We start from the raw sequence: 25,682 nt of genomic DNA on the forward strand, positions 1-25,682 counted from the left end.
ACATTTCATAAATACGTCGATCTTTTCCCCCCACCACCACCACCATTACCCTCCCCTCTATTTCCTCTCGGTGCCTGGATGTGGATTTTGAACAGTTACACGTTTGAGCCTTCACTTTCTCCCGCTAATGACTCCTAATTGGTGTGTGAGCCATGTGTGGGAAACAGGTAGAATGTGTTGCCAGATGGTTGTGTTCCTACAAAAAGCCATATTTCCCCTCACTGCCTGTGGACTCATTTAATCATCACAAAAACAAAAAGATTAGACACTCGGGATTAAAACGTGTGGAAGAGAACACGCTGGCTGCACTTACTTAAGCACTCATTTGATCGCCTTTAAATTACACATATTAATGAAATCCTGCTTAGAATGAAAATTATTTTAGTTCCAGTTTGTTGGGGTCCCCCCCCCACCCCACCCTGCAGAAAATCTGCATTTTTTATGCCTAGAATTAAACATTATTTTCTTTCCCCTCTCTCTCTCTCTCTCTCTTTCTAAATCCGCTCACACATTTGTTTTCCGTCCCACCCACTTCCCTTTATCTTTTCTATACCCACCTCCCCGTCCGCCTCCCTTCCCCCTCGTCCTCTTCCTCTTTGCCTCAGCACTTAGAGGCTTAAGGGAGGGATGTACCACGCGAGCCACTCCCTTCGCGCGGCCACCCCCCTTCCCACAGTGTGGAATGGTACGCTCCTGCTTTGCATAAGTTTCCTCTGAGTGGGTCGTGTGTGGAGGCCAGCACTGAAAGAATTATTAGTCCCTTTTGAACGCTTTGGATGTATGTCTAGAGAGAACGCCAGTGTGCCGCTGTAGTTATACCTTTATCACGTAAACTGTTAAAGCTATAATGTATTGCGCCTACCCTGTCCCTGGAATGGGCAGTAACTCTTTAATGTATTACTACAACGGGAAATCGGTGAGTACTCTCTTTGGGAATGTGTGTGTGTCTATGAGTGTGTGTTTGTGTGTGTGTGTTGGAGGCAGAGGAGAGCTGTAAGAAGTGTGCATCCAGTGAGTTCATCCCTGTGACTGTCAGCCTGCTCGCCTGTCTGATCGTCTCAAGTTTTGCACTTTATTCATTTGCAGGAATAAAGCAGCGTGTTGGCCTGTGTGTGCGTGGACACGTGTGCCTCAGGCTCCTCTGTCTGCTTTCTCATCACATCAGTTAAAGCCGTGTGACAGCACAAATTAAAATAATGCACTTCCAGGGTCTTAACTCTGGGTGGAAACTTATTTTACTTTAATTCTACTTTTTGCCTCCCCACCAACACTGCAAGTGAATATTCTGGGATAAGAAAAAAAAAGTTAAGCCATTTTAAAACCTCCTTTTTCATGCACTGAATGAAACAGTGTGGCAGAAAGTTTTTTTGCAGCGCTGAATTTATTTTTACTGGCTGGTTGCTTCAGCTCCGAGACTGGGTTGAAATAATAACAAGTGGGAGTCTGGGAATGATTAAGGGAACGAGGCTGCCTGTTGAGGTTAGACTTTCCTGTTTGCAGATTGAGCTCCAAGCACCAGTGTTGCTGTTATTCCATCTGTTTTTAATCACTTTGGCATTCTTGACGCCACAGGGAGCCTAATGTGATTTCTGAACTTCTCTGTAATGACCTCTTTGATTTTTTTGTTCCTCTCAAAACGTCTTCTGTGTGAGTACTTTTTTTTTGTTTTTGTGTGTGTGTCAATACATGCCTAATTGCGTGTCTATATGTGAGTGCTGCACACTGTTGAGCTGAGTTGTTTTAGGTCAACTTTTAGGCGTGAATATCGGTTGTGTTGCTTTTCAGAAGATGTTTCTCCTTGTTTTTATTGCAAAAACAATCCAGCCGGGTTACGAGTCTGCTCAAGGACGTTGTCTAACAATGGCTGAATGAGCTCTGTAATGCATTTCAGTAATCCTTAAGTAATGATCCTGTCATAAGCAAATTACACAGACAGATTTCCACCTGTCATTGCTCGTGCTATTTTCGCCGTTGCATAAAAGGGAAAAATAAAGCCCTTTTTTCTTTTTTATGATATTGTATTGGAAAGGTCATCTTACTCAGGCTTGCGTTTCAACTCTGCCTATAACCCGCTACAGCATTTCCCTTTTTGTTCCCACTCCACAAAAGACGACTTTGATCTTTTTCATATTAAGTATTAACAGGCTTGTGTTACAGTTGGTGATGGGGAGAAAATTGATAGCATGTGGACAGAACGGGCAAACTTTATGATCAAAAGCACTTGTTAAACAACCAGCACCAACTTTTCTTCTTCTTTTTTTTCCAAGTTTCCTTGCAAAGAAAAAAAAAAAAGAAAGATGATGCTCATTCTTTGCATCGACTTGATCCACATTAATTTGTTATAATGCAGAGTTGCATAGCAGGCTCACCATCTGGAGCACTGGGAGAATTCACAGTGGGCCATTGGCTTGTGAGCCGGTGGCACGGTACCAATACAGATGGAGCAGCTCACTGATCTTTCTTCCGTTGCCTATTAGCGAAGAAGAAAAAAACTGAAGCGAAAGCCCTGCAGTGATTGTTAAACCTTTTATTTTTTCATTTTCTTCATGTTTCGCTTTTACAGAACGCTTCTCCGGCAGATCCGAAAATAGCAAAAAAAACCCAAAAGATGTATTTTCCCTCAAAGTGGGACGTGCCTGTTGTTGTTGTGTTTTTTTGGTGGCGCAACAGGTTATATCATGTGTTCTAGAAGCTAATCCTTACGTCCCCCAAATGTGCACATGTGTTGCTGCGCTGAAGCACGCACGCTCGACGACACAAAGTCAGAGTGGGGGTGGCGTCGACCCGTCACACGCCGCACGGACACGGCACACATGTTGTGATTAGTTAATGAAGCTGTATCGATGCCAGAGCCACATTTTTGTGGCATTAACAACTGGAAGGTATTATTCTGCTGTGTGGCTGCTCTATTTTTAAAGAACATGACACTCTCTGCAGGCTGCTGTGCTGTCAGAACGGGCACCTGGCTGCAAGACTTTACTATTCTGCAATTTATGAGTTTGGTTAGTGAAATTGTTTGGGGGTGGTCGACGGCAGATTGCAGATGATATGAGAGAATACGCTGCTCTCTGTTCTGCCTGTGCTCATCAGCTGTTTACTCCATGCGGCTGACTGTTTACTTCTAGTGTGGCTGCATCTCTAAAGTATTCATTTGTTTACGTGTGGGAGTATTTATTACTTAAGTTGCTCCTCGTGTGGGTTTTATGCCACATGAAAATAGTAAAGCCTTTTTTTTTTCTTCCCAAAAAGCATTGGCAGGTATCACACACTTACCAACGCCCTCTCTCTAAGCAGGCTGAGCAGAGCAGCGGTTTGAAGAGGCATTGTGTCGCTCATGCACGCTAAGCCTTGTAAGTGTGCAAGATTTGGACTTGAAACAACATCCCCCAGAGATATGGTTCGATTCCAAGTAATGACATACCGTACAAAAACAGGACACGCCATTAAGAGTGTTTGAACTCTTCTCTTTGAGCTTTTTTGGCCATTAGCCTGATTTTTTCCCTCACTCGTACATCTCTATGTTTTTTACATTTCCTTTCCCTTCCTGTTATGATGGCGCCTTCTTTGTGGTGGCTGACAGATTGTGTTTTAACATTTGATATTTTAATCGGTGTGACATCAACTTCAAAGGCAGGTACCTCAGACTTAAAGACATGTGGGAAGCTGTGCAAGGATTTTCACTCAGCTGAGTCACAACGCTGGTGAGAGGCGCAACCGCAAAAGTTTCAGAGCTGAATCAGTCACCCCCACCGTGAGCTTAAATCAGCTTATCAGTCACTTATCAAAAGCTAACATTATTGTCTCGTTTTTTTTTTTGGTCATTTATAGCAAATGTTTCTGCAATATCTTATTAAAATTAATGACTGCTTTTAGCTTTGGTGTCGACTGCTGCAGCTGATTTTTATTTAAGCCGCACCAGCGTAGGTCCGTGTTGGTGTGCCGATCTGTGTGAGTGACGGCTTTTAATTAATGGCCTTGTAAAAGGAAACCCAGGCGGGCCCTCTCTTCCATAGGCCGGCGGAATGAGGCACCCGGTGTTTGGGATGGTTTATTAATGCTTTGACTGGTTAGCCCAGGGTAAAAAGGACAATTAGCATCATCCACTGCCATATGCTGCCCATTGAGCGTCCGACAGAGGCGAAAAGACAAAGCCCGGGCTCCTGTGCGAGGCTAACCTGAGATCTCCACGGAACTACTATCAACCCTGGTCACATGTGTAAGCCAGAAGACCCAGGAGAGCTCCACCCCTCCCACAGCACTTTAATTACACACCCAGACAACAGCACGCCGGAGTCCTGCTCACTCAGCAAAGCCCAACAGCCCTGAGTCCCGCTTAAGCCGCATCGACGTGTTGTCCACGTGTTTTAATTGATATTACTGCGGCCGTGATGCAGATTTTCCATCAGCGCTCCGTCGTAAAACAACTTAAGCAAGTAAACAACCTCCGTGGCCGCCGTCGCATCCACACGCAAACAATTTTTGCGGAGTGAGCTGTCAACATCTTGAGTGTGAAACGAGGCCATAAAAAGAGGGATTATATCGTGCAGCGTGGGGACACGAGCTGGAAACGTGCAGGTGGAATCTATCTGGCAGGTCTGGCTCTGATTAGTGTTACACGACGGTGGGGTCGTCCAGTCCTGTCTGTGGGAGGGAGAATTAGTCCGAACCTTTTCTCCCTCCTTCCCCTCCTTCGTGCTCTGTCTTTTCTGCCTCACCCTCGCTCCTTCCATCTGGAGTGGATGAAGTCAGAGACCACATCACTGGTGTTTGGCCTCCAGTCTCTTTGATCCTACCGCCCAGCTTGGCACACACTCACAGCTGTACAACAGCATGCCCATTGTGCCTCTCCTTTCTACCGCCAGCTCGCAGGTAGAAATATAAAGAAAGCAAAGCAGGCTGTTTTTGTAGCACTTATTTGATTTCTGCCTCTCTGGGAGCGCTGTAATTTGCCAGGTATTTAGTCTGTGCATGTAAGCGGGTATCATTATACTTCCATTAGAGGTTGAGTTGATCTGAAATGCAAATACTCCTGATAATCCACTCCTCCCTTCATGAGCTTGATTACTTGCTAGTCATTAACGTGTGTGTGTGTAGTTGTAGGTTTCTGGTATCTGCAGTACTTGTGTTCAGACTCATATATGTACACAAATTCTTAAATGTGATGGTGGTGAAAGTGTTTGTGAGATAAGAAAACTTTTAGTGTGTGTGTCAGTCATGCCTCGGTATCCTACACTTACGAATGACCAGTTGAGTCGATCCCGCAGCCCTTCACCGTTTGCTGGACCCTTCTAATAACGCCTCTGTTCTCCTGGCAGGTGTATGCACCATCTCCAAACTCGGAAGACTTCAACAGAGATTCCCCTTCTTACTCTTCTCCTAAACCCTCCAGCAGTATGTTTGCAAGCACTTTCTTTGGTGAGTTCAAAGCATGTTTGCTGCATTTCTTGCTTTCAAAATGATATTTATATGTTGTTTGGTAGTTTGTCATCTTCTTGTCATATTTTTGAAGGGATAAAACCTTGTAGCACGCAACTTTATAATATATTCTGTTTGTTATAAGTTGCCAGACATTTTGAGCTGTTCCAGCGTTTCGTAACGTTAAATCCGAGCTCGGGTTTTATTTCAGTGCGACTGACTCCCTCACATAGATAGACTTCTTGTTGGTTTTAGCTTTAATGTTATCTCAGCTGTGTTCAGGACAAGGGATCGTGTTTCAGTCCCAAGAGTCCAAAAAAGTAAAAACTACTCCTCGGGTGACCCTGAGTTGTAGGGGTGGAGCTGGAGGTTAGCCGCTGCCTGGCACTGTGTCAGTCGTTTTCTTCTATTCTGATCAATTCTATACTAAAATTATGTTGTTGTTTTTTCTATCAGATGGTACCCACAGTTCGTCTGACCCTTGGAATTCATCCAACGGGATCAGTCAGCCCGGCTATGGGGGAATGCTCGCAGGATCTTCATCTCACATGCCACAGTCGGGAAACTACAGCACCCTGCACTCGCACGACCGTTTGGTGAGTACCTCCACTCGGCTCATCATACAAACACATGACAAATTACTGACAGTTACTCTGTTTCGCCATCAAACATGCACTGGAGATCCAGGGCTTCCCGTTCAAAAAGCACCGCACGTAAATTCTTTTTCGGCCCTGCACTCCCTCGGTGCTGCTCCCACAGCTGGAGTGGGTGGGTGCGTCTTCAGTTGTGTTGTCTGGTTATTATCAGTGAAGACGCTGCTGACCCCTCTTTATGTCAGGGCATCACAGAGAGTCTGCAGATGCTGCCTGCCATCTTTTTTTTTCTTTATCTCTGTCTCTTCTCACAGTAACTTTTGCTCCATCACAGCCTGAAGGGTCTCAAAGGGGAATTAACATTTAGAGAATAAAAAAAAGCTGTTTCTGCCACACACACACACACACACACACACACACACACACACACACACACACACACACTTATGTTTAAAAATAAAGCCTTTTTTTTATTATTATTTATGTCTCCTAGAATTATCCTGCGCACTCAGTCTCTCCGGACATCAATGCCAGTCTTCCTCCCATGTCCAGCTTCCACCGAAGCAACACCAGCACTTCGCCATTCGTCACCGCAGCGCACACCTCCTCCGTCAACACAGCCGACGGGGTCATGGGTACGTTCTTGTGCTAACAGTTCAGCTACCTGCTCAGAATGACTAATTCGCCGGCCCGCGATGTAATCATTGCTGAGCATTCATTCTGTAAAGGTAGTGAGTCACGCAGTCGGACAGCTGCTTTGTGTACCGTGACCACTCCTCATTTGTCTGAGTTTGCTGTTACAAAGCTTCCCTCTGTGTTTTTCTAGCTGCTGCAAATCGGGGGACCGCCACTGGAAGCTCACAGACTGGAGATGCACTGGGCAAGGCTCTGGCCTCGGTGAGTTACAACACCGGTCTGAACTCTGAGTCCAGTTCGTCATGCCTTCACTCCCTGATTGAAGAGAATTACACAAGATTTGGATTTTAAAACTAGTTGGACTCAGTCGTGGCTTATGATGGAACATTTATTCCATGTCAGTGTTGCATTATTGGTCTGGATAGCATCAATGCGGCTTAAGCATTCTGCTCAACTACTAAGAAGTCTTTGTATTTCTCCTCCAATCTGACGTCTTGTCAGAGTGTAAAAATCACATCTAAGTTCTGTGCAGCCACACGCTCCAAAAAAATGTAGATTTAGAGTAAAATAATGGTCTGGTTTTGTTTTTTCTCTTAAGAAGATAACCTCGGTAGTCATGCAGGGAATTAAATGTTATATTGACTGCTGATTAAAAAAGCCCAGAGGACATGTTTGCAGTTGTTTTTTTGGCCTAAGCCTGGATAAACTAAAAGTATTCAAGGAAGAAAACTGTACATTAAAAACGCTCCTAAAACCAGCGGATTACGTTTCGGTTTGGAAAAAGAGCCACCGATATCTGTAATGGTTCAATCCTTTAGATTACTTGTGCTGTTCTTAAAAAAAAACATCGTGACATATCCAGATCTGGAGAAGCCATCGAGTGCTGCTGAGCTGAGGCACAGGTGGAGGAACGTCACAGTTGGAACCGAGTGAATCTAAACAAACATCTCGTACAGAATTGTAAAAGTTGAAGTTAACATGACACAATGGACGTTTCTTGTCTAAGCCCAGTTCAGTGTTCTCTGCAGCGTCTCAGAGGAGGAACATTCTTTGTCAGGAATGCTTTTTGGATTTGCTTTTTCCATTCATTTGGCCGAATGTGTTTTTACTCAAATTCTGTTTCTGATTTTAAAAGTCTGATCCTTATTATTGCAACAAAACTACCTCAAATGGTGTTTACCGTGTTGCATAAACATCCAGCGATCATTACAGTATCGGTTTTACATGAAGCAACGTTTTAATTTTACTCGCAGCACAAGCTGTTCGTATTTCTTTCTAGTGTGAATCCAAAATATGAGAGTTCAGGGGATGGTAATAACAAATTAAGTCCTTTATATTTGCAGACTCAATTCTATTAGCATGACAAAGCTGGAGTGAAATGGACACGGTTGGACCAGGGTGGGGGTGGGTGGATAGATCAGGGGGCACAGGGGAGTTTATAACTGCTGTGGCTCAACTCCATGGGCCCCCCTTTGTAGAGCTTTTGTTCTCCGCCCTTTTAAATTGGCCGTGCTTATTGGCCCCATGCCGCCTGCGGGAGCGTAACTGATGACGAGGCGGGGCTTCATTTATTCCAGTAAAATGAGCCATGTTTCACTTTGAATGCAGCGTTAGTAGCCAGCGAGTGAAAAGAATAGAAAGTCATATATTGTCGGGTCAGAAGTCACGGTTATAAGCAGCTCGCTGTTGAGAAACTAAGGAGAAATATTTGGAGATTTGTTTTAAGTTGTATTGGTTTCTGACACTATAATAACCACACTATTAATCCTCCTCAGGTTTTTTTTTTTTTTTTGACTGAATTGCATGTCTGAGAGTGAGCAGATAGAGACGCTGTGCTCTCTCTCTCTCTGAGAACAGCATAAATGGTTATTCTTCCCTTTAGACAACGGCCGAGCCTCCTCCACACTCAGTGACACACTTCAATGAAACCTCTATCCTGATACTGCGAGTTGATTGAAAAACTAAAGCCCCGAGATCAAGATTGAATAAGGAGATTATTAATAATGAGTGCATTCTATCATCCCCGCTGAAGTCGAACGCTTTCCTGCAGGCTCAATTTGATCTTAACTTAGAGGAGAAATCTCTGTGGATCTGCTGTTTTTTTTTCTCTGCTAATTAGTCGGGATCCACCCGTAATACCCTGACTTCTCTGAGACATGTTCCATTGTGGCACAAATATCCTCTTATTAAAGGGGGGAGAAGGAAAAAAAAAAAATCAGGGACGTGTTTGTGCTTTAATCCAGCATTTGTTTAAACAAATGAAATCCCAGTGGAAGTTCTGAAGACGTAATCTCCTCATTCCCTTGTGATTGACATGTCATCCTAAAACTCAGTGACCTCGGCGTAACCTATGAGAGGATGCGCTGACATAATAAAGTTTAGTCGTCCTTTTATTGTAGCTATAAGAATAATGAAACTTCATTTGTGCACAAAACCATTTCGTGTGCCCCAGTTGTCCTTTTTCATGGAGTCTGCAAAGTTTAGAAAGATGCAAAAAATAAACAATACAACTAGATTTTGATATATGGTTCACAACACGGTCTCTGGCTGCAGGCTGAAATGTGGCCCTGGAGATTTTCTCTTGTTGGCTTAACGGGGTTTCCAGGTTGGGCGTCTGCGCTTCTTGAAGCCACAGTGGAATAATAACCGGACTGACTCGAATCCTTATACAAGTGAAAAACAAAGTGCGCTCCTGTATAACTGCAGCTTTTTAATAAGTTTGGTGTCGGTGCATGTGTCCTTTTTATTCCAAACACTTGCTGTAAGCACACAAGGGGAAACAGAAGGAAGTTCTTTAGTTTGGTCTTAGTGTGTTTTAATCAGAGCCAGAACAACATTGACCCAGAGTGAGAGTGAAATAGTTTGTAATGTGTTGGTAAAGCTCTGAGTGGGGCGAGATTCTTATGGGCCGATCATTAAATGTGAAGGTTAGCGAGTAAATTTAGAGAAATACTGGATTTGTGTTAAGTTGTTAACATTTTTCTGTTAAATCTAACCCCAATGTATTACATTTAAAACAAGTAAATAGAAGTTGAGTTTACGAATGTCCTGATTCAGAAACATTGATTCCAATTCTAAGTACGGCTCAAATGGTGTTTATGTTCACCCATAATCGACAGATTTACAGAAGAGCATCAGAGCTCAAAGTGAATCATTTTGTTGAAGCTCTGCTCTAAACACAGACGACTGAGTATTTTCATGACATCCCGGCACTAACATCCCTGTAATCGATGATACAGTCGTGGCTTGAAGATGATAACAGCTGTAAACAAAAAAAACAAAAAAACAACCTGTTATTTGTATTTTATTTTTATTCCGCTGATGCATTAATGACCGACGGTGCTTTTCTCCTCCTCCTCTCTGCTTCCACAGATTTACTCACCTGACCACACTAGCAGTAGTTTTCCTTCCAATCCGTCGACACCTGTGGGCTCTCCTTCACCTCTGACAGCCACAGCAGGTGCTGCCTCAGCAGGTACCGTGGTGACTGCTGCCGGCACCCCGTCTGGAAGGCCAGGTAGAGCACCAGACTTTGGATTTTAATCTCATACACACCTCCAATACACTTCCAACCTGATACCAACCGCAGAATACAAATAAGCTCTGAAACTGCTTTGTGAAGACTTTTTCAGAAGTAAAGAGCAAGCGACAGACGCACATGATTGTGCTTGAAAGAAGGTTTTCTTAAACACAAATACAAGCAAAAAAGGCAGGTTTTTTGACATGTGCAACTCCACAAAGTGTAGAAGAGCTGGCTGAAGCAGGATGTAAGTCAGAGCATGTATGATTAATAAATTCACTCTTGTCACTGTTCTCATCGCTCTGCAACAGCTGTAGCAGTGACGCATGACAACAACTAAAGGAGGTTTCTCCACCAAATGATATTACTGTCCAGCAACACGACCTGAACACATAAAGCCAAAATGTATTTCTGCCGCGTCTCAGGTGATAGATGGGAACATCATACTGTAAATGTGGCACGGCGGCGTTTGCCCCGTCACGCGTCTCACGAATGAAATATGAAATGTTGCTCAAAAAGAAAGTAAGAAAGGAGGCGGTGACACACAGGATTGATGAGCCGCTGTAATCTGACGTCTCCGACACAACAGAAGACTGAATCACTGGAACAGGAACACAGGACTAAGGGTATTAAATGACTTACTCTGTGCTGCATTAGTTGGATTATTGAATAGCAGAGTGAAAAGTTTCTCTAATCACTCGATGCTCAGTGTCCAAGTTTTATCTCAACTAGGACAATTTTTACATGAATCAAAGGAAGCTTCGTTTATTCTGTGATGAGGCTTCATAAAATTGACAGCAAAATACTTGTATGAATTTTTAAGTGCACAAGAATCTCCAGCAGAAACAAGAGTTTTGTGACAGATTTATCCGCCGGCTGCTTCCCACCTGCGGTCGAAAATAATGTGATTTGTATAAAAAAAAAAAAAGCGTGAAATCGGTGTTGCGAGTTTATTCTGAGCCTAACAACACACCTGCACCTTAAAACGGCGCCGGACTCGCCGCTCCACCGTCCACAACACGGGCTTTTATTTTCATGGCTGAGAGAGCTGCTCCACATTGACTCCCGCTGACATCACAGACTAGTTTTGGCTCTCAGCTTTTTAGGAGGGTCTTTGTTCATGTTCATAAATTTAGATCTGGCTCACAAGTGCTGTCAGAATAAAGTTTTAGGTGATGGAAATTTTTAGACAAGCTCCAGAATGACGGTGAAAAATAAAATAAAAAAAATACTCCTAGGATGGTTGAAGGATTTGACAATTATGCAGCGAACGAGTTTTGAAGTGGGTCTTGAATTACAATTATTGAAAAGCTTTTCATATTTGCAAAGCTGTTTTTATGGCTTATAATAGTAGCTCAAGGCCCTCACCCATGCTGTGTAATAAGACACAACTTCAGGGAGTAGATTTATTGTTCATAATCCTGCTTTTGCAGACAAGTACTTTGTAGTAATTTGTGTTTTTATGTCAGCTTGATTTTTTTTTTCCTTTTTGGAGGATGGACAGACAAGCTTCCCTCTGGATTGTAATTATTTTGTGCAACAAAAACAAGGAAACAGTTAAAAAAAAACAGTGCAGCCCGTATTTAAAAAAAAACACCTGAAAAAACGGGGGGTTTCTGTTTGTAGCGTGCAGGGTTTTTAAGTCCAGAAAGAAAGGAGACGTGCATTAGAAAAATATGTACCGTCAGACGTGATGACAGAGGCGAGAGAGTAATGGAAAGAGAACGAGGGGGGACAGTAAGGGAAAGCCCAGTGTGTTGTTATAGCGGGCAGTTGTGTCATGTGTGGTAATGGAGTGGCGACAGCTGTCTCTACGTATGCCCCCCTCATCCTCAGCTGTTGCCCTGCCCCATGGACAGCTGTTCCCCCCCAACACACACACACACACACACACACACACACACACACACACACACGGACCAGACTGCAAAAAGGCCCTGTTTATTTGCCAGTGGGTGAAGGAAGGTGGTTTGTGACTCAGCTGATGAGGACGACTGTGGCGGCTCTCTTGACCTATTTACAGTAGCACACCTGGTAGCGGCATTCGTCGTCTGCTTCAGAACAAATTCCAAATAGATGCTTTTATAAAATTGTTAGAAAGAGTTGTGATAGAAAAGACGTTACAGGTAAAATATACAAAAAAAACAAAAAGAGAGAGAAGTTTATTTTGATTAATAGAATTCACATATGTAGGAGAAACTCTATTGGCAAGTATATATATATACGTCTGGGATTGTAGGGAAAGGATATTGTTTCTCTAATTATTCGTCCCAAAATTTGGCTCGCTGTTGACGCTAGTCGTAAAATCCATTCATCACTAGGATTACACCAATACACAGCACATTACTCAAGCCTGCTTTGTTCAATTAGCCCTCTGTGGTGCACGTGGGGACCAGAGCCTCGGGCTAATTTTTCATAGCCAGCAGCCAGCGGAGGCTCATGTGAAGTTCCTGCCTCACTCACCTGGGAGAAAGCTGAGGCAGAACAGAGACTTTTTTCATTTCCTCCTCCAAAGTCACTTTTAATAGTCTGTTAATTAAAGTCTGCCTTTCTCAAGGCTGTGTGTGTGTGTGTGAAGAAACATGAAAACTGGAGTACAGAAGACCACAGAGGTTTAGTCAGACATCTCATCGGAATGAATTAATGGAAAACTTTGTTTGAACAGTTTCCCCAACTCGAGGGAGGCGTGATTTTTCTAGCGTTAGTCAGAAATACACGTCAGGTGCTCACTGTCTTTCACTGTCAGCACAATTTAAAATAAAAAAAAACCCCACGGTGTTAAGTTCAGCGGTTTATTTTGTGTTCCGTCTGAACGTGTAGGTCTGGATGTGTATGAAAACAAACAGTGAACAATTAGGAGTAAAAACATTGCATCAGTCTGCTCACAGATGGGGCTCAGAAAACCACTCGACCCGCCGCAGCTTTTTAAATTACTCTTTAAATTAAGAATGAAAAACATCGATCGGTGTTCCCCGAGGCTCCCTCCTGCTGTACATGATACCCCTCATCCTGGTCTGCATTTTTCATTATTGTGCTGTTATAGAAAGTAGAGAGTAGCATCCAAAACGAACTGCTAGAATCACACTAAACCATACAAGTCTCTGTGTGTGGATTGCGCAACAGCGGACTCCATTTACAGGGACGTAGGCTTGGTTTGGCGTCCGTCCACGATAATAGACAACAGAAGAACACTGAGAGCTCTGAGCTCTAAAGGCCACCGACACTCTATCCTGTAAATAACCTGCAAAGGTTCGTTATTGTCAGAGCGCATTAAGGTTATTTGATTGCACTGTAACGCATTGCCTCTCCCTACACATGGCGGGCAGGTTACGTGGATGACTGTGCTTCAGAAAAAGGAAAGAAAGAAATGTACCGGAGGTGGAAATGTGATGAGCAGATGTGGATTCCTTTTCCTTTTCTCTAATTTACACCAGATCAAATCATCTTGATTTGCCTTCCGGTGCTGGCCTGTAGATTAACTTTTTGGCTCAAACGAATGTGCAGAAATCTGTTGCGACCTTCTTGCAGCCAAAGGTAAATTACAATCTCTAGTGTGCTAGATTTTGACTATGTGATTGTAATGCAGGATATTTTCTATTTAGAATTAAACGGAGGGGAAAGTGCCAAAAGTGGCTTTATGGGACAAATTAGTACGAACATTCGTACTCGAGATTTTTCCAGATGTGAATCCTGTAAAATACAAGAGACTGTACTGTCACGACATCTCCAATCAAGCAGACTGACAAAAACGTAATGAGAGAGACGACTCAGGAATGCTCGCATGTAATGGAAGAGCGTGAACTGGACTGAACCCGGATTCATGTGATATTTCCGTCCTCAGAAACTCTGATGTGTCAAAACACGGTTCGACCACGCTGCAACGCCGACTGCTCTGATGTGTTCATAGAGTCGACGCTTCCAGGAAAAAGTAAATGTGAACGAAAACTAGTGTTTAAAGTCAGATTTTTCAGCGCTCACGTTGCCTCTCGTCACTACGCTTATTAATGTGCACATGCAGCCTTCATTTCTGGGTGGAAGTGGGTGTTAGTCGAACCATCCACATGTCAGGATGCAGTCCAGCCATCAGGAAGTGATGCAGTTGAGCCCTAAAAGATAAAAATATCTCGTACAGAACAACAAGAAACCAGAAAATCAGGATGTCAGCGTGTTACGACTGCGTGTTATCGTGTGTGTCAGCTGGCTTTTGCGTCGCCGTACCCTGGACACAGCCATCAGACGTATTAATGTGAAACTGAACCGGAGGATTGCCAAACGATCTCTGTATCGCTCTCTCTCTCTCTCTCATCAGGTACCAACCAGTGGCCCCGTGCCGGTGGACAGACCCCCTCCTCTCCAAATTATGAGAACTCCCTTCACTCACTGGTAAGCTCCTTGTCTGCCTCCGTCCTCCAGTGAGATCAGAATATGATGGATGCTCACTTTAGATAAGCTGCCCACGAAGGCCTGAGCTAGCATTACAGGGAGATTCCTGTCTGACAAATGTTGGTGCCGAGGAAGGCGGGGGTCGAGGGATAACCAAACTGAACAATACCTGTCCCTTGGGGCTTGCCATCTGTCCGCTGCTCCGCGGGCCAGGACGGGGATGACAGTTGGGGGATGGGTTTGGTAAAGGGGGCTGGTGTCGGGGTGGCAGCTGTTTGCTGAACCACTACTCCAGAATTCCTTCGCTGCCATGCGACCAGAGCCCAGGATCACATTTCATCCAGCTACTACCTGATGCACATGACTCGCATTTACATTTGTGGATTATGTAGAGTTTATTTACTGGCTTAAAATAAATAAATATAAAGCACTTATCATACCCAGAGAGCTCCAAAGGCAGACATTGGTCAAAGCAGGGCTCACTCAGGATCTGTTTAAAAGTCTTTTCTTGTCCATTTTGGTTATTAAGCCAAAGAGAGTTCCCACAGTCAAAAGCTACCTGCTGTCTTGTCTGCTGCTGGTTTGCAGAACATCTCCTGTTGTCTCCGGTCCAAACTAAAAAATAACCTGAAAGATGTAGGCCGTCTGGACCAAACACCAGCACCTGGCACCAGTGGTTGACAACTTCTGATGCCACATCTGGGACGCTAAAAGTCAAGCGTCCCAATTTTTTTTTTGCCTTCTGTCACATTTTGTGACAATTTGCCCAATAAGAGCTCAAAACGCTCTTAAACACACAACATGGCAACGACAGGCTGGATGGCAGACACTCGTTCTGTCCTCCACAAATGGTTCCACGGCTGGTTTTGTTTTCTTTTTTTTTAGGTTTTTCCAATCACAAGACACCCCATTGTTTGTTTGTGGGGGATGATCCCTGACACCTCTTTGCCAGTGACGTCATGTTGCACGTAGATTGATCTTTGACCAGCGTCATGGAAATAATATATAGTCTGACCTCGTGTAATGTGAACTTCGCTGCTGTATAATCCATGTTTTAATGTATTGTTTACAAAATGTGATTTCATAAGGTCACAGTCGTTCCACTTACAGTCTTATCACAAAGTTCCATTCAGTCGGCTAATTGTACGTGAAGAGGACAGCGAACGTGTAGATGTTTCCTCTCACGCTGCCTCCGGCTTTGTTGTGTCTCTTCATGGCCACTAAAGATAAGTGGGCAGCGCACGTGAACGTAGCAGAGCAAGTGAATAGTATCAGATAACCTGGAAATTGGCTGCTGATAAAGCAATGTGTCTCATGGTTGGACGTGATGCAGAACGGAAACGCAGCTCTGCGACACGTTGCTCTGCTGTTCTACGTTAATCTGTGAAACGGAGACTCAGACCTGCAGCAGAGTTAAAAGACGGCAACTTCTGACTGTGTTCGGGACATCGGTGGGTTTTTAACACAGAACAGGAGATTTATTTGTCATGCAGCAAGTTGCTCGACAACCCAATTAATCAACTGATGTGAATGCAGGTATATTGTACATGAGCCAAGTCTAATGGAACATATTATTTCCTCCATCCCAATGAGATCATAAAACGTGTGTGATAATGTGATTATATTGGTTTTAAAATGCAGATCTTGAAATTTTTCACTTTACTTTCTGTTACATGGAGTGATAAATAGCTTCCTGTTGTAGGAAACACAACAAATCTGTGTAAAAAAAAAAAAAAGTGCTTTTATATATTTTTTGGGGGCCACAATGGAAAGCGGTGAGCCTTCAGATCGCCTTCGCCGCGAGGGTTTTGCAACCATTTAGGCTCTGAAGTGGTGAAAAGAGATTCCATTACAGCTGGTAATGAATAAATAATTCCATTGGCAGGCAGCGAAGGAAAGCCCAAATGATGTTTTATTCTCAGGATGTGTTCAAAATTGTGTTGAAATAAAAGCACGGATCACAGTTCTCTGGTAGTTGAATTGAAACTATTAGGAACGTTGGAAAGTCCCTGGAGCCCGAGGAAACAGTGATGAAGCTACTTAAGGATTAGATTACAGCCGAAATGACTAATCTTGTTAGCGGACCGGGCTGCCAACAGCAGTTTATATTAGTTTTAGACTAATGTAAAAAATAGCTGACTGTGATAATCCACAAAACATTCTTTCTGGTTCATATTTCTTACATTTAAAAATGAAAAGGGCGAAGTAATAATAATACGCAGCTTTTACCAACGACGATATTCATTCCAGCAGAGAAACCGCAAAACATAAAACTTGGAAGCATCTGGAGTCAGAGAAACTCCTGTGCATTGTATTAAATGTAATGCAGGAGATGTGAGCGTGGAGGTTATTAAATGTGCAAACAACAAAACATTCTCTTCCTGACAAAGTGAACGGTCAGCAGCTCGGCGCTTCCTCCCAAATCCTGCCCTTCTCGTCTGCGTGTCTTCACAAAACCAATCTCTCTCTCCACAGTGTGTTTGTCGTATTTATAGACTGATCTTTTTTCATAATTCTCTCTTATTCTTATTTGACTTTGCCAGAAAAACAGAGTTCATCAGCAGTTACATGAGCATCTTCAGGATGCCATGTCTTTCTTAAAGGATGTCTGCGAGGTACTTGTTTTTTTCCCAGATAGAGCCTTTACTCATTACATCTTCCATACATCTTTGCATTCCTCGTTTTGTTTTCTCACGCACGGTCGGACGTGCAGTTCACATTCGTCATAGTAAAATGTCATTTTTACTGCCTTTGTTGCCTTATTGTCATGTTCTGTTTTTTATTTTTTCCTTCTGTGGCCACTCCAGCTTGCAGTAATCAGCTTATGTGCAGATGTTGAGTGAATTGTTAAGTGGCCGCGATGCCTCTGTCCGTTACTCAGGTAGAAAACAAGCGAGGACATATGTTGACTTTAACTCAAGCTGAAATGGTTCATCTGATCTTGCATTTGAATTGCCTTTTTTTCTTTTTTTTATCTTATGTTTCAGATGTTTGTTCTTTTTTTTTACTTTCCAAGTTCACTCCATACAATCAGTGTTTTCAATTTTTGTCCTAATGTGCTTATACTAAGCTGCTCTGTCCTTCTTTTCCTCTCTTCTCCCTCTCCCCAACCCTTCGTTCCTCAATCCCTTCGGTCCCGTCCCCCCCTCCTAGTCTCGAATGGAGGATCGTCTGGACAGATTGGATGATGCAATCCTCGTTCTGAGGAACCATGCAGTGGGCTCCACCGCCAGTCTGCCCAGCGACATACACAGTCTGCTGGGACAGGCGCAAAATGGGCCAATAACAGCCATTGGGCCAAACTTTCCAGCCTCTGCATTGGTTCCAGGCCGGACTGCAGCGATGGTATGATAACTCCACAGAAGTGTTTAGATGTTTGATTTTTGTGTACGAGGACACATGTCGAGTGTTTAACTTGACCACACCGAACGCCTCGGCCACCTGCTCCAAGCGGGTGCGCTGCCATGTGTAAAGACGAGACATTTTCCACACATGAACAGTTGAATTTATACTGACATATTTTCCATAAGTGTAATGCCTGGCCTTAGGCTCACCCTCCTCTCGAGAGCGGCTGTATACACAAGGGCGAAAGAGAAATGAGAAAAACAGGCGCAACGGAGCGAAGTTGTGCTCCGGCGTCGGACGTGTTTGTGTGTTGCGCTCCTTTTAGAGTTAAAGTCGAAGCCTCTTGAGAAACGAGGGAATGCAGGTCTCCGTATAAATCATGGCGTGTTCACCCATCCTCCATCTGAGGTATTTCATTTTAAAGAGCCAAGAGATTTGAACACATCTGCAGTGGAAATTAAAATGGGGCGGCTCGTCCAACTGTAATCCGGAGGTGTTTGGAAATAATTTGGGTCACGCACAATATTTTGAAAAAAAACAAAACAAACAGAAGAAACAATGCTGGACGGGTCGGAGTCTATGTTAGTTAATGCTGTAAGAGAAATGATGAAGGAGAAAAGTCAGATGATGAAGGATAAACTCACTTTCACTGATGTGTTTTACTTTTTTATTACACTCATTTAAAGTCATTGTCCTCTGATGATAATAAAACCCTCAGTGTTTATCACTAGATTAGATGTTACCTTCACATTCAGACCTAAAATCCATCTGGTTTTCCAAAACTTAGGCAACATCTCTCTCTGCTTTTATCAGACTGAGGCAGTGAGTTTATAATTTGCCAACAGTATTATATTTGCAGCTACAAACAGTTGAGAAGCTACAACTCGACAGTGTTTTGGTGTTTTTTCTTATAAAGTGATGATTAATACATTTTTAAAAATAGCTGCTAATTATGTTTTTGTTAATCAACATTTTTTCTGTTTTTCCAATTCTAGCACCGTTCTATTTTTTTTTCTTTGTCATCCCAACCTCAGGCTTCCAGCTGACATAAAACACACACAAACACATATTAAATAAAGACACGGCTCTCTGTTCCCCAGATGAAATTTACAGCAGCAGAAAGGAGGGATAAGAAGATGTAGTGCATGTGTGATTCACTCTGACGTTTTACTGTTTATTCTTCACCAGAAAGACTTTGCTTGTGTTTTGTCTATGCGGCCGTCCAGGCTGCACTTTTGCCAACATTAATTTTCTTTGAATGCATTTAGAGTTTTGGTGTGTGTGTGTGTGTTAAGGCGTTCTGTCGGTGGGTGTTTTCGCTCTGATGCTGAAGTTGTTTGGTCGCCCGTTTTGTCCCTTTACTAGAATTTTTCTGTGGTTGTCAGAGGAGCTCAGTGTGATGTATTTGTTACAGAGAGCTGGGTTGTGGCAGTGATGTTGACCGACTGCGACTGTGAGATAGAACATACTGTGTCTGCACTAACACAGCACTTCCTGTGTGGGAAGAGGTCCCTTCAGACGGGGCTCAGCAGCCTCGGCACGGCAAAGCCACAGGCTTTTTACTCCGGCTGACACCCCGCCCTCTGCCCCCTTCCACCCCTTTTCATCACTTCTTTTTAACAACCCAGGAAATCTGAATCGTTGGAAACGTGTGTCTGAACCCGCGGCCTCCACCCAAATAGAGGTCCTCAGCTGTATGGTAATCAGGCCCAGCCATGAAAATGGCAGCGTTCTTTTCTTGCCAGAGCCCCAGCTTCCCTCCTCCTCCTCCAGACAAAGAGTTGTTTGGACACCTGTTGAGAGCGCAGCAAAGATTAGCGTAGCGCTGAGGAAGGGGAGGATCTCTGAGTGGTGGGGTTAACAGAGGCCAACAGTGACTGGGGATCACATTCCAGAAGAAAAAGGGGGAGATACCCTCCACCCTCTGTGACGATTTCTCCGCCTTTCCCTGGTCCTCGACGGGGAAATCAAATAGCCTGAGAACATGTGGTAAAGGAAGAACATTGTGGTGCAACATGGTGGGAGTTGACCATTTTTATGTTATGAGTGTGGACAGAATAACAAGGAAACGGTCAGACTTTGGAGTGGCTTTAGGTTTGCGTCTTTTGAAACAGAGCTCAGAGGGTTTTTCTCGTTGCAGACGTGTTCTCAGTTGTGGTTACAGAGAGCTTTGCTTGAGAATGTCACAGCAAAGCAGTTACACAAAATGTAACGTAAACACAGACAAAGACGAGGCTGCGTGTTCGGGTCTTCAGATCGGGCTTTTTGTTCTGTTTTCCGCCTTGTGCGCTGCCGCTGTGAAGCAAATCACCAAAAGCACTCTCAGGTTCAGTTTACAGGAGAAAGCTTTCATGTCAATAGTTAGATCTTTCTGTATATAATGCAAAAAATAGCTTCCATTTGTATGTCCGTCCTAATTTTTTGAAAACAAATAGCTGAAGGTGGATGGGCCACCACTCATCAGCCACTAAGAACCTCTATAACTAAACTTAATCTCATCGTTTGGAACCACTCGCGCTTCCATTTTAGGCTCTTGCTTAAAAGTCTCCAGAGAGTGTCTGCTTCCTTTCCTCACATGTCCTTCCTGACTGTGTTGCAGCAGGGAGGCGACGATGCTGCCAGCCTGAACAACAGCCATGGAGGTCTGCCCAGCGCCGGCTCCACATCCACCGCAGAGCTCAACCACCAACTGGAAACATTCAGAGGTCAGCCTGCAGTCCCGTCAGCTCATTATGTTCGCCGCACACAGCGTACTGGTGTCCTAACCTCTGCTTTACTGGCAACAGGCCTCGCTTCGACCCTGGCTGGACAGATGCCCACCGCCCTGGAGCTGAAGGTGGAGAAGCAGGACAAAGACGACATGCACGACAGCCTCTCTGGCGACGACAAGTCCGACGACGAGAGCGACAGAAGAGACATGAAGACACCCAGATCAGGCCAGCGCACGAGGTGAGGACACACGATGGAGTTTTCACAAAGCGTTTGGACTTAAGCTGATGTTCCTGATCAGTCCTGCATGTGGCCATCAGACTGTACAAACCCTCCCTCTGAGTGAATGGGTTGACTGTTGACTGTTTAATAATGTGCAATAATCCAAATGGTAGAACTATTATTATTATTACATAGTATTTACACTTTACAACAGCAGATGTATATTTATTTTGTGTTATATTTTTATTTTTATTTTCATATTGATACTTCATATTTTATTATATATTTTTACTTTCCTACTTCTTTAAGACTTTTGATTGGGAGCATCTGTAACTGAAAGCAATTCCCCCCTCGGGCAGTGGTCCCCAACCACCGGGCCGCGGACCGGTACCGGGTCGCACAGAAAGAATAAAAATGTTTTATTGGTTTATTTTGTTCCCGGCAGAGTCTGCAGGGTGTTTTATTTTGAAAAATGGCTAGCTCGTCTTCCCGTAGCTTGTTTCCTGCACTTGTCTCGGTCAGTTTTCATGCTCAGCCATTAAAATCTGTTCAAACCAAAATGAGTAAAAAAACTAACTTTTCTGGAGAGCTGCTTTGAAAAGAGGATGAGATGCTGAGACGGAAGAAATAGTAAATACTTATTTATCAATAGAAAGTAATTTGATTAGTTTATGACACTTTTTTAACAGAAAAATTAATAAAAATTATCAAGTATTATTTGTTATGTGTGCAATGACCGGTCTGTAGAAAATTGTTTTACTTGAAACCGATCTGTGGTTTCAAAAAAGGTTGGAGACCGCTGCCCAATAAAGTGTTCTGACTCTGATTCTGATTCTGTCTGCTGTGGGAAGCTGAGCAGATTATGTTTTAAAAGGGTTCTATAAAGACAGAAAACGAGGATCAGGTCTGAGCAGTGATCTTAACCGTACAAACTTTCCTCCCATCCTTAGTGACGATGTGTACAGGTGCGGTGCAGAATCACATCAGAACTTCAAAGTGACGAAGCCTTGAACTGCTAAAGGGACAGCAGGCTTATTTTTAACTTAATTATCATGATGTGATTTTAAATATTTATACCAGCCTCAGTGTTTTATGTCAGTTTGATGGGTTTTAGTCTGATTTGGACATCAGAGTAAGATTCTTACTACAGTCGTCTGGCTTGAGACACTAAATTACTGGAGCAGCTCTACTGACGGAGTCGACGCTCTGCTTCTCAACAAGGAGCAGAGAGACAAATAAATGAATACACATAAGTAGAAAACATTTTATTTACAGTTTGGCCGCAGTGAAATGTTTGTCCTCAGCAGCAATAACGTACATATAGCTCCGACTTAAAAGGTCAGTGATTGTTGTTTTATACGGAGGAAGTGTCACTAATAATGGTGATGATGTTGGTTTACATTGGACTCAACAGTGTCGCTTGGTACTTAAACACATTTAAGTATTGGTTTAAATTTTGTTTGTTTGGTGTCTTTGTCTTCAACAATTTCCCCGAGGTTCTACCAAAGGGATCAATAAAGTTCTATCTATCTATCTTTCAAAGGAGGAAAGAAACACTTATGATGTAAAACGGTTTATTAGCTGACGAGAGGAGCTACTGTGTGACTCTCTGCTAGTGATTGCTCGTTAAACAGCAGGCGGGTTTCTCCTCCGACTCCCACAGTATCACTGAAGACGAGGACCTGAACCCAGAGCAGAAGGCTGAGCGAGAGCGCGAGAGAAGGATGGCCAACAACGCCCGCGAGCGCCTGAGGGTGCGAGACATCAACGAGGCCTTCAAGGAGCTGGGCCGTATGTGCCAGCTGCACCTGAAAAGCGAGAAGCCCCAGACCAAGCTGCTCATCCTCCATCAGGCCGTGGCCGTCATTCTGAGCTTGGAGCAGCAAGTCAGAGGTCAGCGTCGCAAATAAGTGAACTGATTCTGTGAAACACTTCATGTCCTCCTGCAGGTGGTGATGTCATATCAGCATCCAGAGAGGAGACTGTTGATGCTGCAGTAAAACAGAGCTGCACTGATTCAGATGGATCTAATTCACTTCACAGTCCTGCCAAATACAGACACTGAGCCAAAGCATCACGCCAACAGTATAGAAACTACTTGGACTGGGTCAAGTCAACGTGGCCATACGCTCGCTGCTTGTTTCCTGATGTGTTACATGTACACAACAGAGCAGAGATGTTGAATTTAAAAACTCTGTCATGATGCCTCCTGATTCACTAAAACACTGAGTCCTCACAAACATCTTTGGACTTGTGATCTGATTTGATTTTTATAAAATGAGCACTGTTGCTGTTCAAATATGTGGGTAAAAACAAATAGATTTTCTGTCTCCCTGAACCTCCAGAGCGGAATCTGAACCCCAAAGCAGCCTGCCTTAAGAGAAGGGAGGAAGAGAAAGTGTCCGGAGGCTCCAGTGACGCCCAACAAGGCCACACAGGAGTCCATCCAGGCCTGACCGACACATCCAACCCCATGGGCCACCTCTGAGGAGGAGACAGGTACTGTCACCTCCACGGCTGCAGCCATCTGTTGCTGTCATTACTTAAACATCTCATATACTCTTAAACCTTGTGTCCTTACATCTACTGTTCATACTGTCTATACCTGCTCATACTGGGAACATCTGCATCAGACTTTTACTGTTTCTGATTAGATGCCGAATTGCATTTTCTGTTCTTAGGACTCGATGACAATAAACTTGAATCTAAAGTACTGAGGAATTTACAATTATGATATCATTCTTATTATTATCATCATTATTTGTTATTTATGAGCCGATTTATTTACTGATTCTGGTTCAAGCCTTTTATCATATTTTAATATTTTATCACTTTTATCACCAGCTCACTTTTAGTGCTCGGTTGCTGTCGTTGTTGTTGTCGTTGTTGTCGTTTATCTGTTATATTATGTTGTAATGTGTACCTGTGAGCTGAGCTTGAGATACCCCAATCTCCCCGAGGGCAGGTGTTCTCAACCTTTGTGACCCTGAGGCCCAAGTTTCCCAGAACAAAGTGGATCCCATTTAACTATGAACACGTTCATTTCAGTTGATCCGAGTCTTGGTTTGATTTGGATTCAACAACTAAATCAAATCCACTTACAGTTTAACAAGCTATAAACCTGTAAAATAAATGATAAGAAAGCTGTAGACCATTTTCTTTTTGGCTTCCCAACTAGTTTTGGATGTTTGGTTTCGAGATGCCGCCGTAGCTTTGAAGGCTTCAGAACTTTGTTGGCTAGCGTTAAACCATACTGAACACACTGGGCTCTGCCTCGCTGCCTCTGTTCACAAAACCAAACTTGACAAAGTCAGGGTTGTGCACAAGTTTGGCCTTTGAGGAGCGAGTGGCATCACTTCCATCTTCATTTGTTCTTTTTAAAAACTTTTCCATAATTTCAGTTAATTGCGGCTTCTTCTGCTGCTGCTGCTCATTGGAGCAACACCTGCCCTAGGGGATGAATAAAATATCTATCTGTCTATCTGTCTATCTATCTATCTATCTATCTGTCTATCTGTCTGTCTATCTGTCTATCTATCTATCTATCTATCTATCTATCTATCTATCTATCTATCTATCTATCTATCTATCTATCCATCCATTAAAATAAAGGACACTGTTCATCCTAATCTTCTATGAATATGTTAAACAGTGACATTAACTCTTCGTTATCTGTCATTCGTTCTAATCTTAAACCAAAAACACGCTAATCACTGATGAACTCGTCTCCTTGTCTTGTGTTTCTTCTCTCCAGATCAAAGTGATGCAGATCGTTTCTGTCCCGTTCGAGTCGGTGACCTTGCTTCCCAGCGACAGACAGGACTCACAGTTTGTGACACCAATTGGAGGAGACAGACCACTTGAAGCGAAACTACGAGTCTAACACAATCCAATCCGAAGATTGAAGAAGAGCCAAGCGTCCAGCTCCCTGCGACCATCTGCAAATTTCTCCCCCACAAGAAAAGAAAAAAAAATCTTCAGCACATATCACTGTCTGCAAGAAGTGTGTTGCTTCTGAACAATCAGAGACTCCGCAATCTCCTCCAACCGTATGTGGAAATTGCCTCGTGCCTAAACTGAATTGACGAATGCATTGTAACAGCAATTGTTTTTGTTTGTCTGTTTCTTTTTTTTTTTCTTTTTGTTTGTTCCTATTTATTATGTTATTGAGCTATAAAGTGTATGTCTAAAGGGAAAGTTAGGTAAATTCAAAGAGAAGCATGCGGCTTTTCAGTCGACCTATAGTTTGCCAGCGTCGCCGTTCAACCCGAGCACTCCGCCCCGAGACGAGGGGAAAAAAAACCATTTGGGCACTGAAAAGATTAATTTATTGGCCAGTCCAGAGTGATATTTATACCCAACTGAAAATGATCTGTAGCTGTTAGAAGTGAAAAGATTGAAGCGCCCCATTTTTTCTGTTTGTTTGTTTTTTAAAAAAGAGGATATATTATTTATATTTATATTGTATTCATTCTGCCACTGGCCACATGTGTAACCAAAACTACCTACGTTTGTCTCTGTGTAGTCTAGATCCAGGAAAACAGGCCCGGCTACATTAGCATATTGTCTAACGAAGGCGACAGACGAAACGGCAAACTGTAGTTTTTCTGAAAGCTTAGTTGCGTTGTTTTTTTTTTCCTCCTCGGTAGTGAAACCACAGAGAGCAAAACTGTTTAGCATTCCCTGCATATTTTTAGTGTCTTAACTGAAGGAGGAGGGGACGTCACTGCCCTTCGCTTCCTTTGCCATATAGTGTTAAACGTACGCCGTGACATTATTTTTTTTTGCAGATTCTCGTCTACGCTTCGCCTCCTGACACTTACATCCTGATGTCAGCACTGAAGTGGCTTGTTTTGTTG

The 25,682-nt window shown here is 43.3% G+C and overlaps 1 protein-coding gene across 4 annotated transcripts; it reads left to right on the forward strand.

The window, feature by feature from the left end:
• Positions 1-711: 711 nt before the first annotated feature.
• tcf12 (transcription factor 12) lies at positions 712-25,118 on the forward strand. Of its 4 annotated transcripts, none has more exons than XM_008302019.1 (14): positions 712-916; positions 5,316-5,415; positions 5,872-6,011; positions 6,502-6,643; positions 6,835-6,905; positions 10,017-10,161; positions 14,474-14,547; positions 17,091-17,162; positions 17,701-17,892; positions 20,492-20,597; positions 20,679-20,841; positions 22,487-22,716; positions 23,169-23,322; positions 24,578-25,118. In XM_008302019.1, exons 1-13 carry the CDS (start codon positions 848-850, stop codon positions 23,309-23,311), a joined length of 1,647 nt encoding a protein of 548 aa, XP_008300241.1. In that variant the 5' UTR covers positions 712-847; the 3' UTR covers positions 23,312-23,322; positions 24,578-25,118. The 4 variants fall into 4 exon arrangements, with proteins under 4 accessions (XP_008300241.1, XP_008300242.1, XP_008300243.1 ...); XM_008302020.1 differs by having other exon boundaries at positions 20,495-20,597; XM_008302021.1 differs by lacking the exon at positions 17,091-17,162.
• Positions 25,119-25,682: the final 564 nt, after the last annotated feature.

This window comes from Stegastes partitus, unplaced genomic scaffold (genome assembly GCF_000690725.1).
Source record: "Stegastes partitus isolate 25-593 unplaced genomic scaffold, Stegastes_partitus-1.0.2 Scaffold1749, whole genome shotgun sequence".
In the NCBI taxonomy this organism is placed as follows: domain Eukaryota; kingdom Metazoa; phylum Chordata; class Actinopteri; family Pomacentridae; genus Stegastes; species Stegastes partitus.

Coding starts and splice junctions, on each gene's coding strand:
- tcf12 (XM_008302019.1), top strand. CDS start 848: ATGTATTGCGCCTACCCTGTCCCTGGAATGGGCAGTAACTCTTTAATG. Junction 5,416..5,871: donor GTTTGCAAGCACTTTCTTTG/GTGAGTTCAAAG, acceptor TTTTTCTATCAG/ATGGTACCCACAGTTCGTCT. Junction 17,893..20,491: donor CAGGCCGGACTGCAGCGATG/GTATGATAACTC, acceptor ACTGTGTTGCAG/CAGGGAGGCGACGATGCTGC.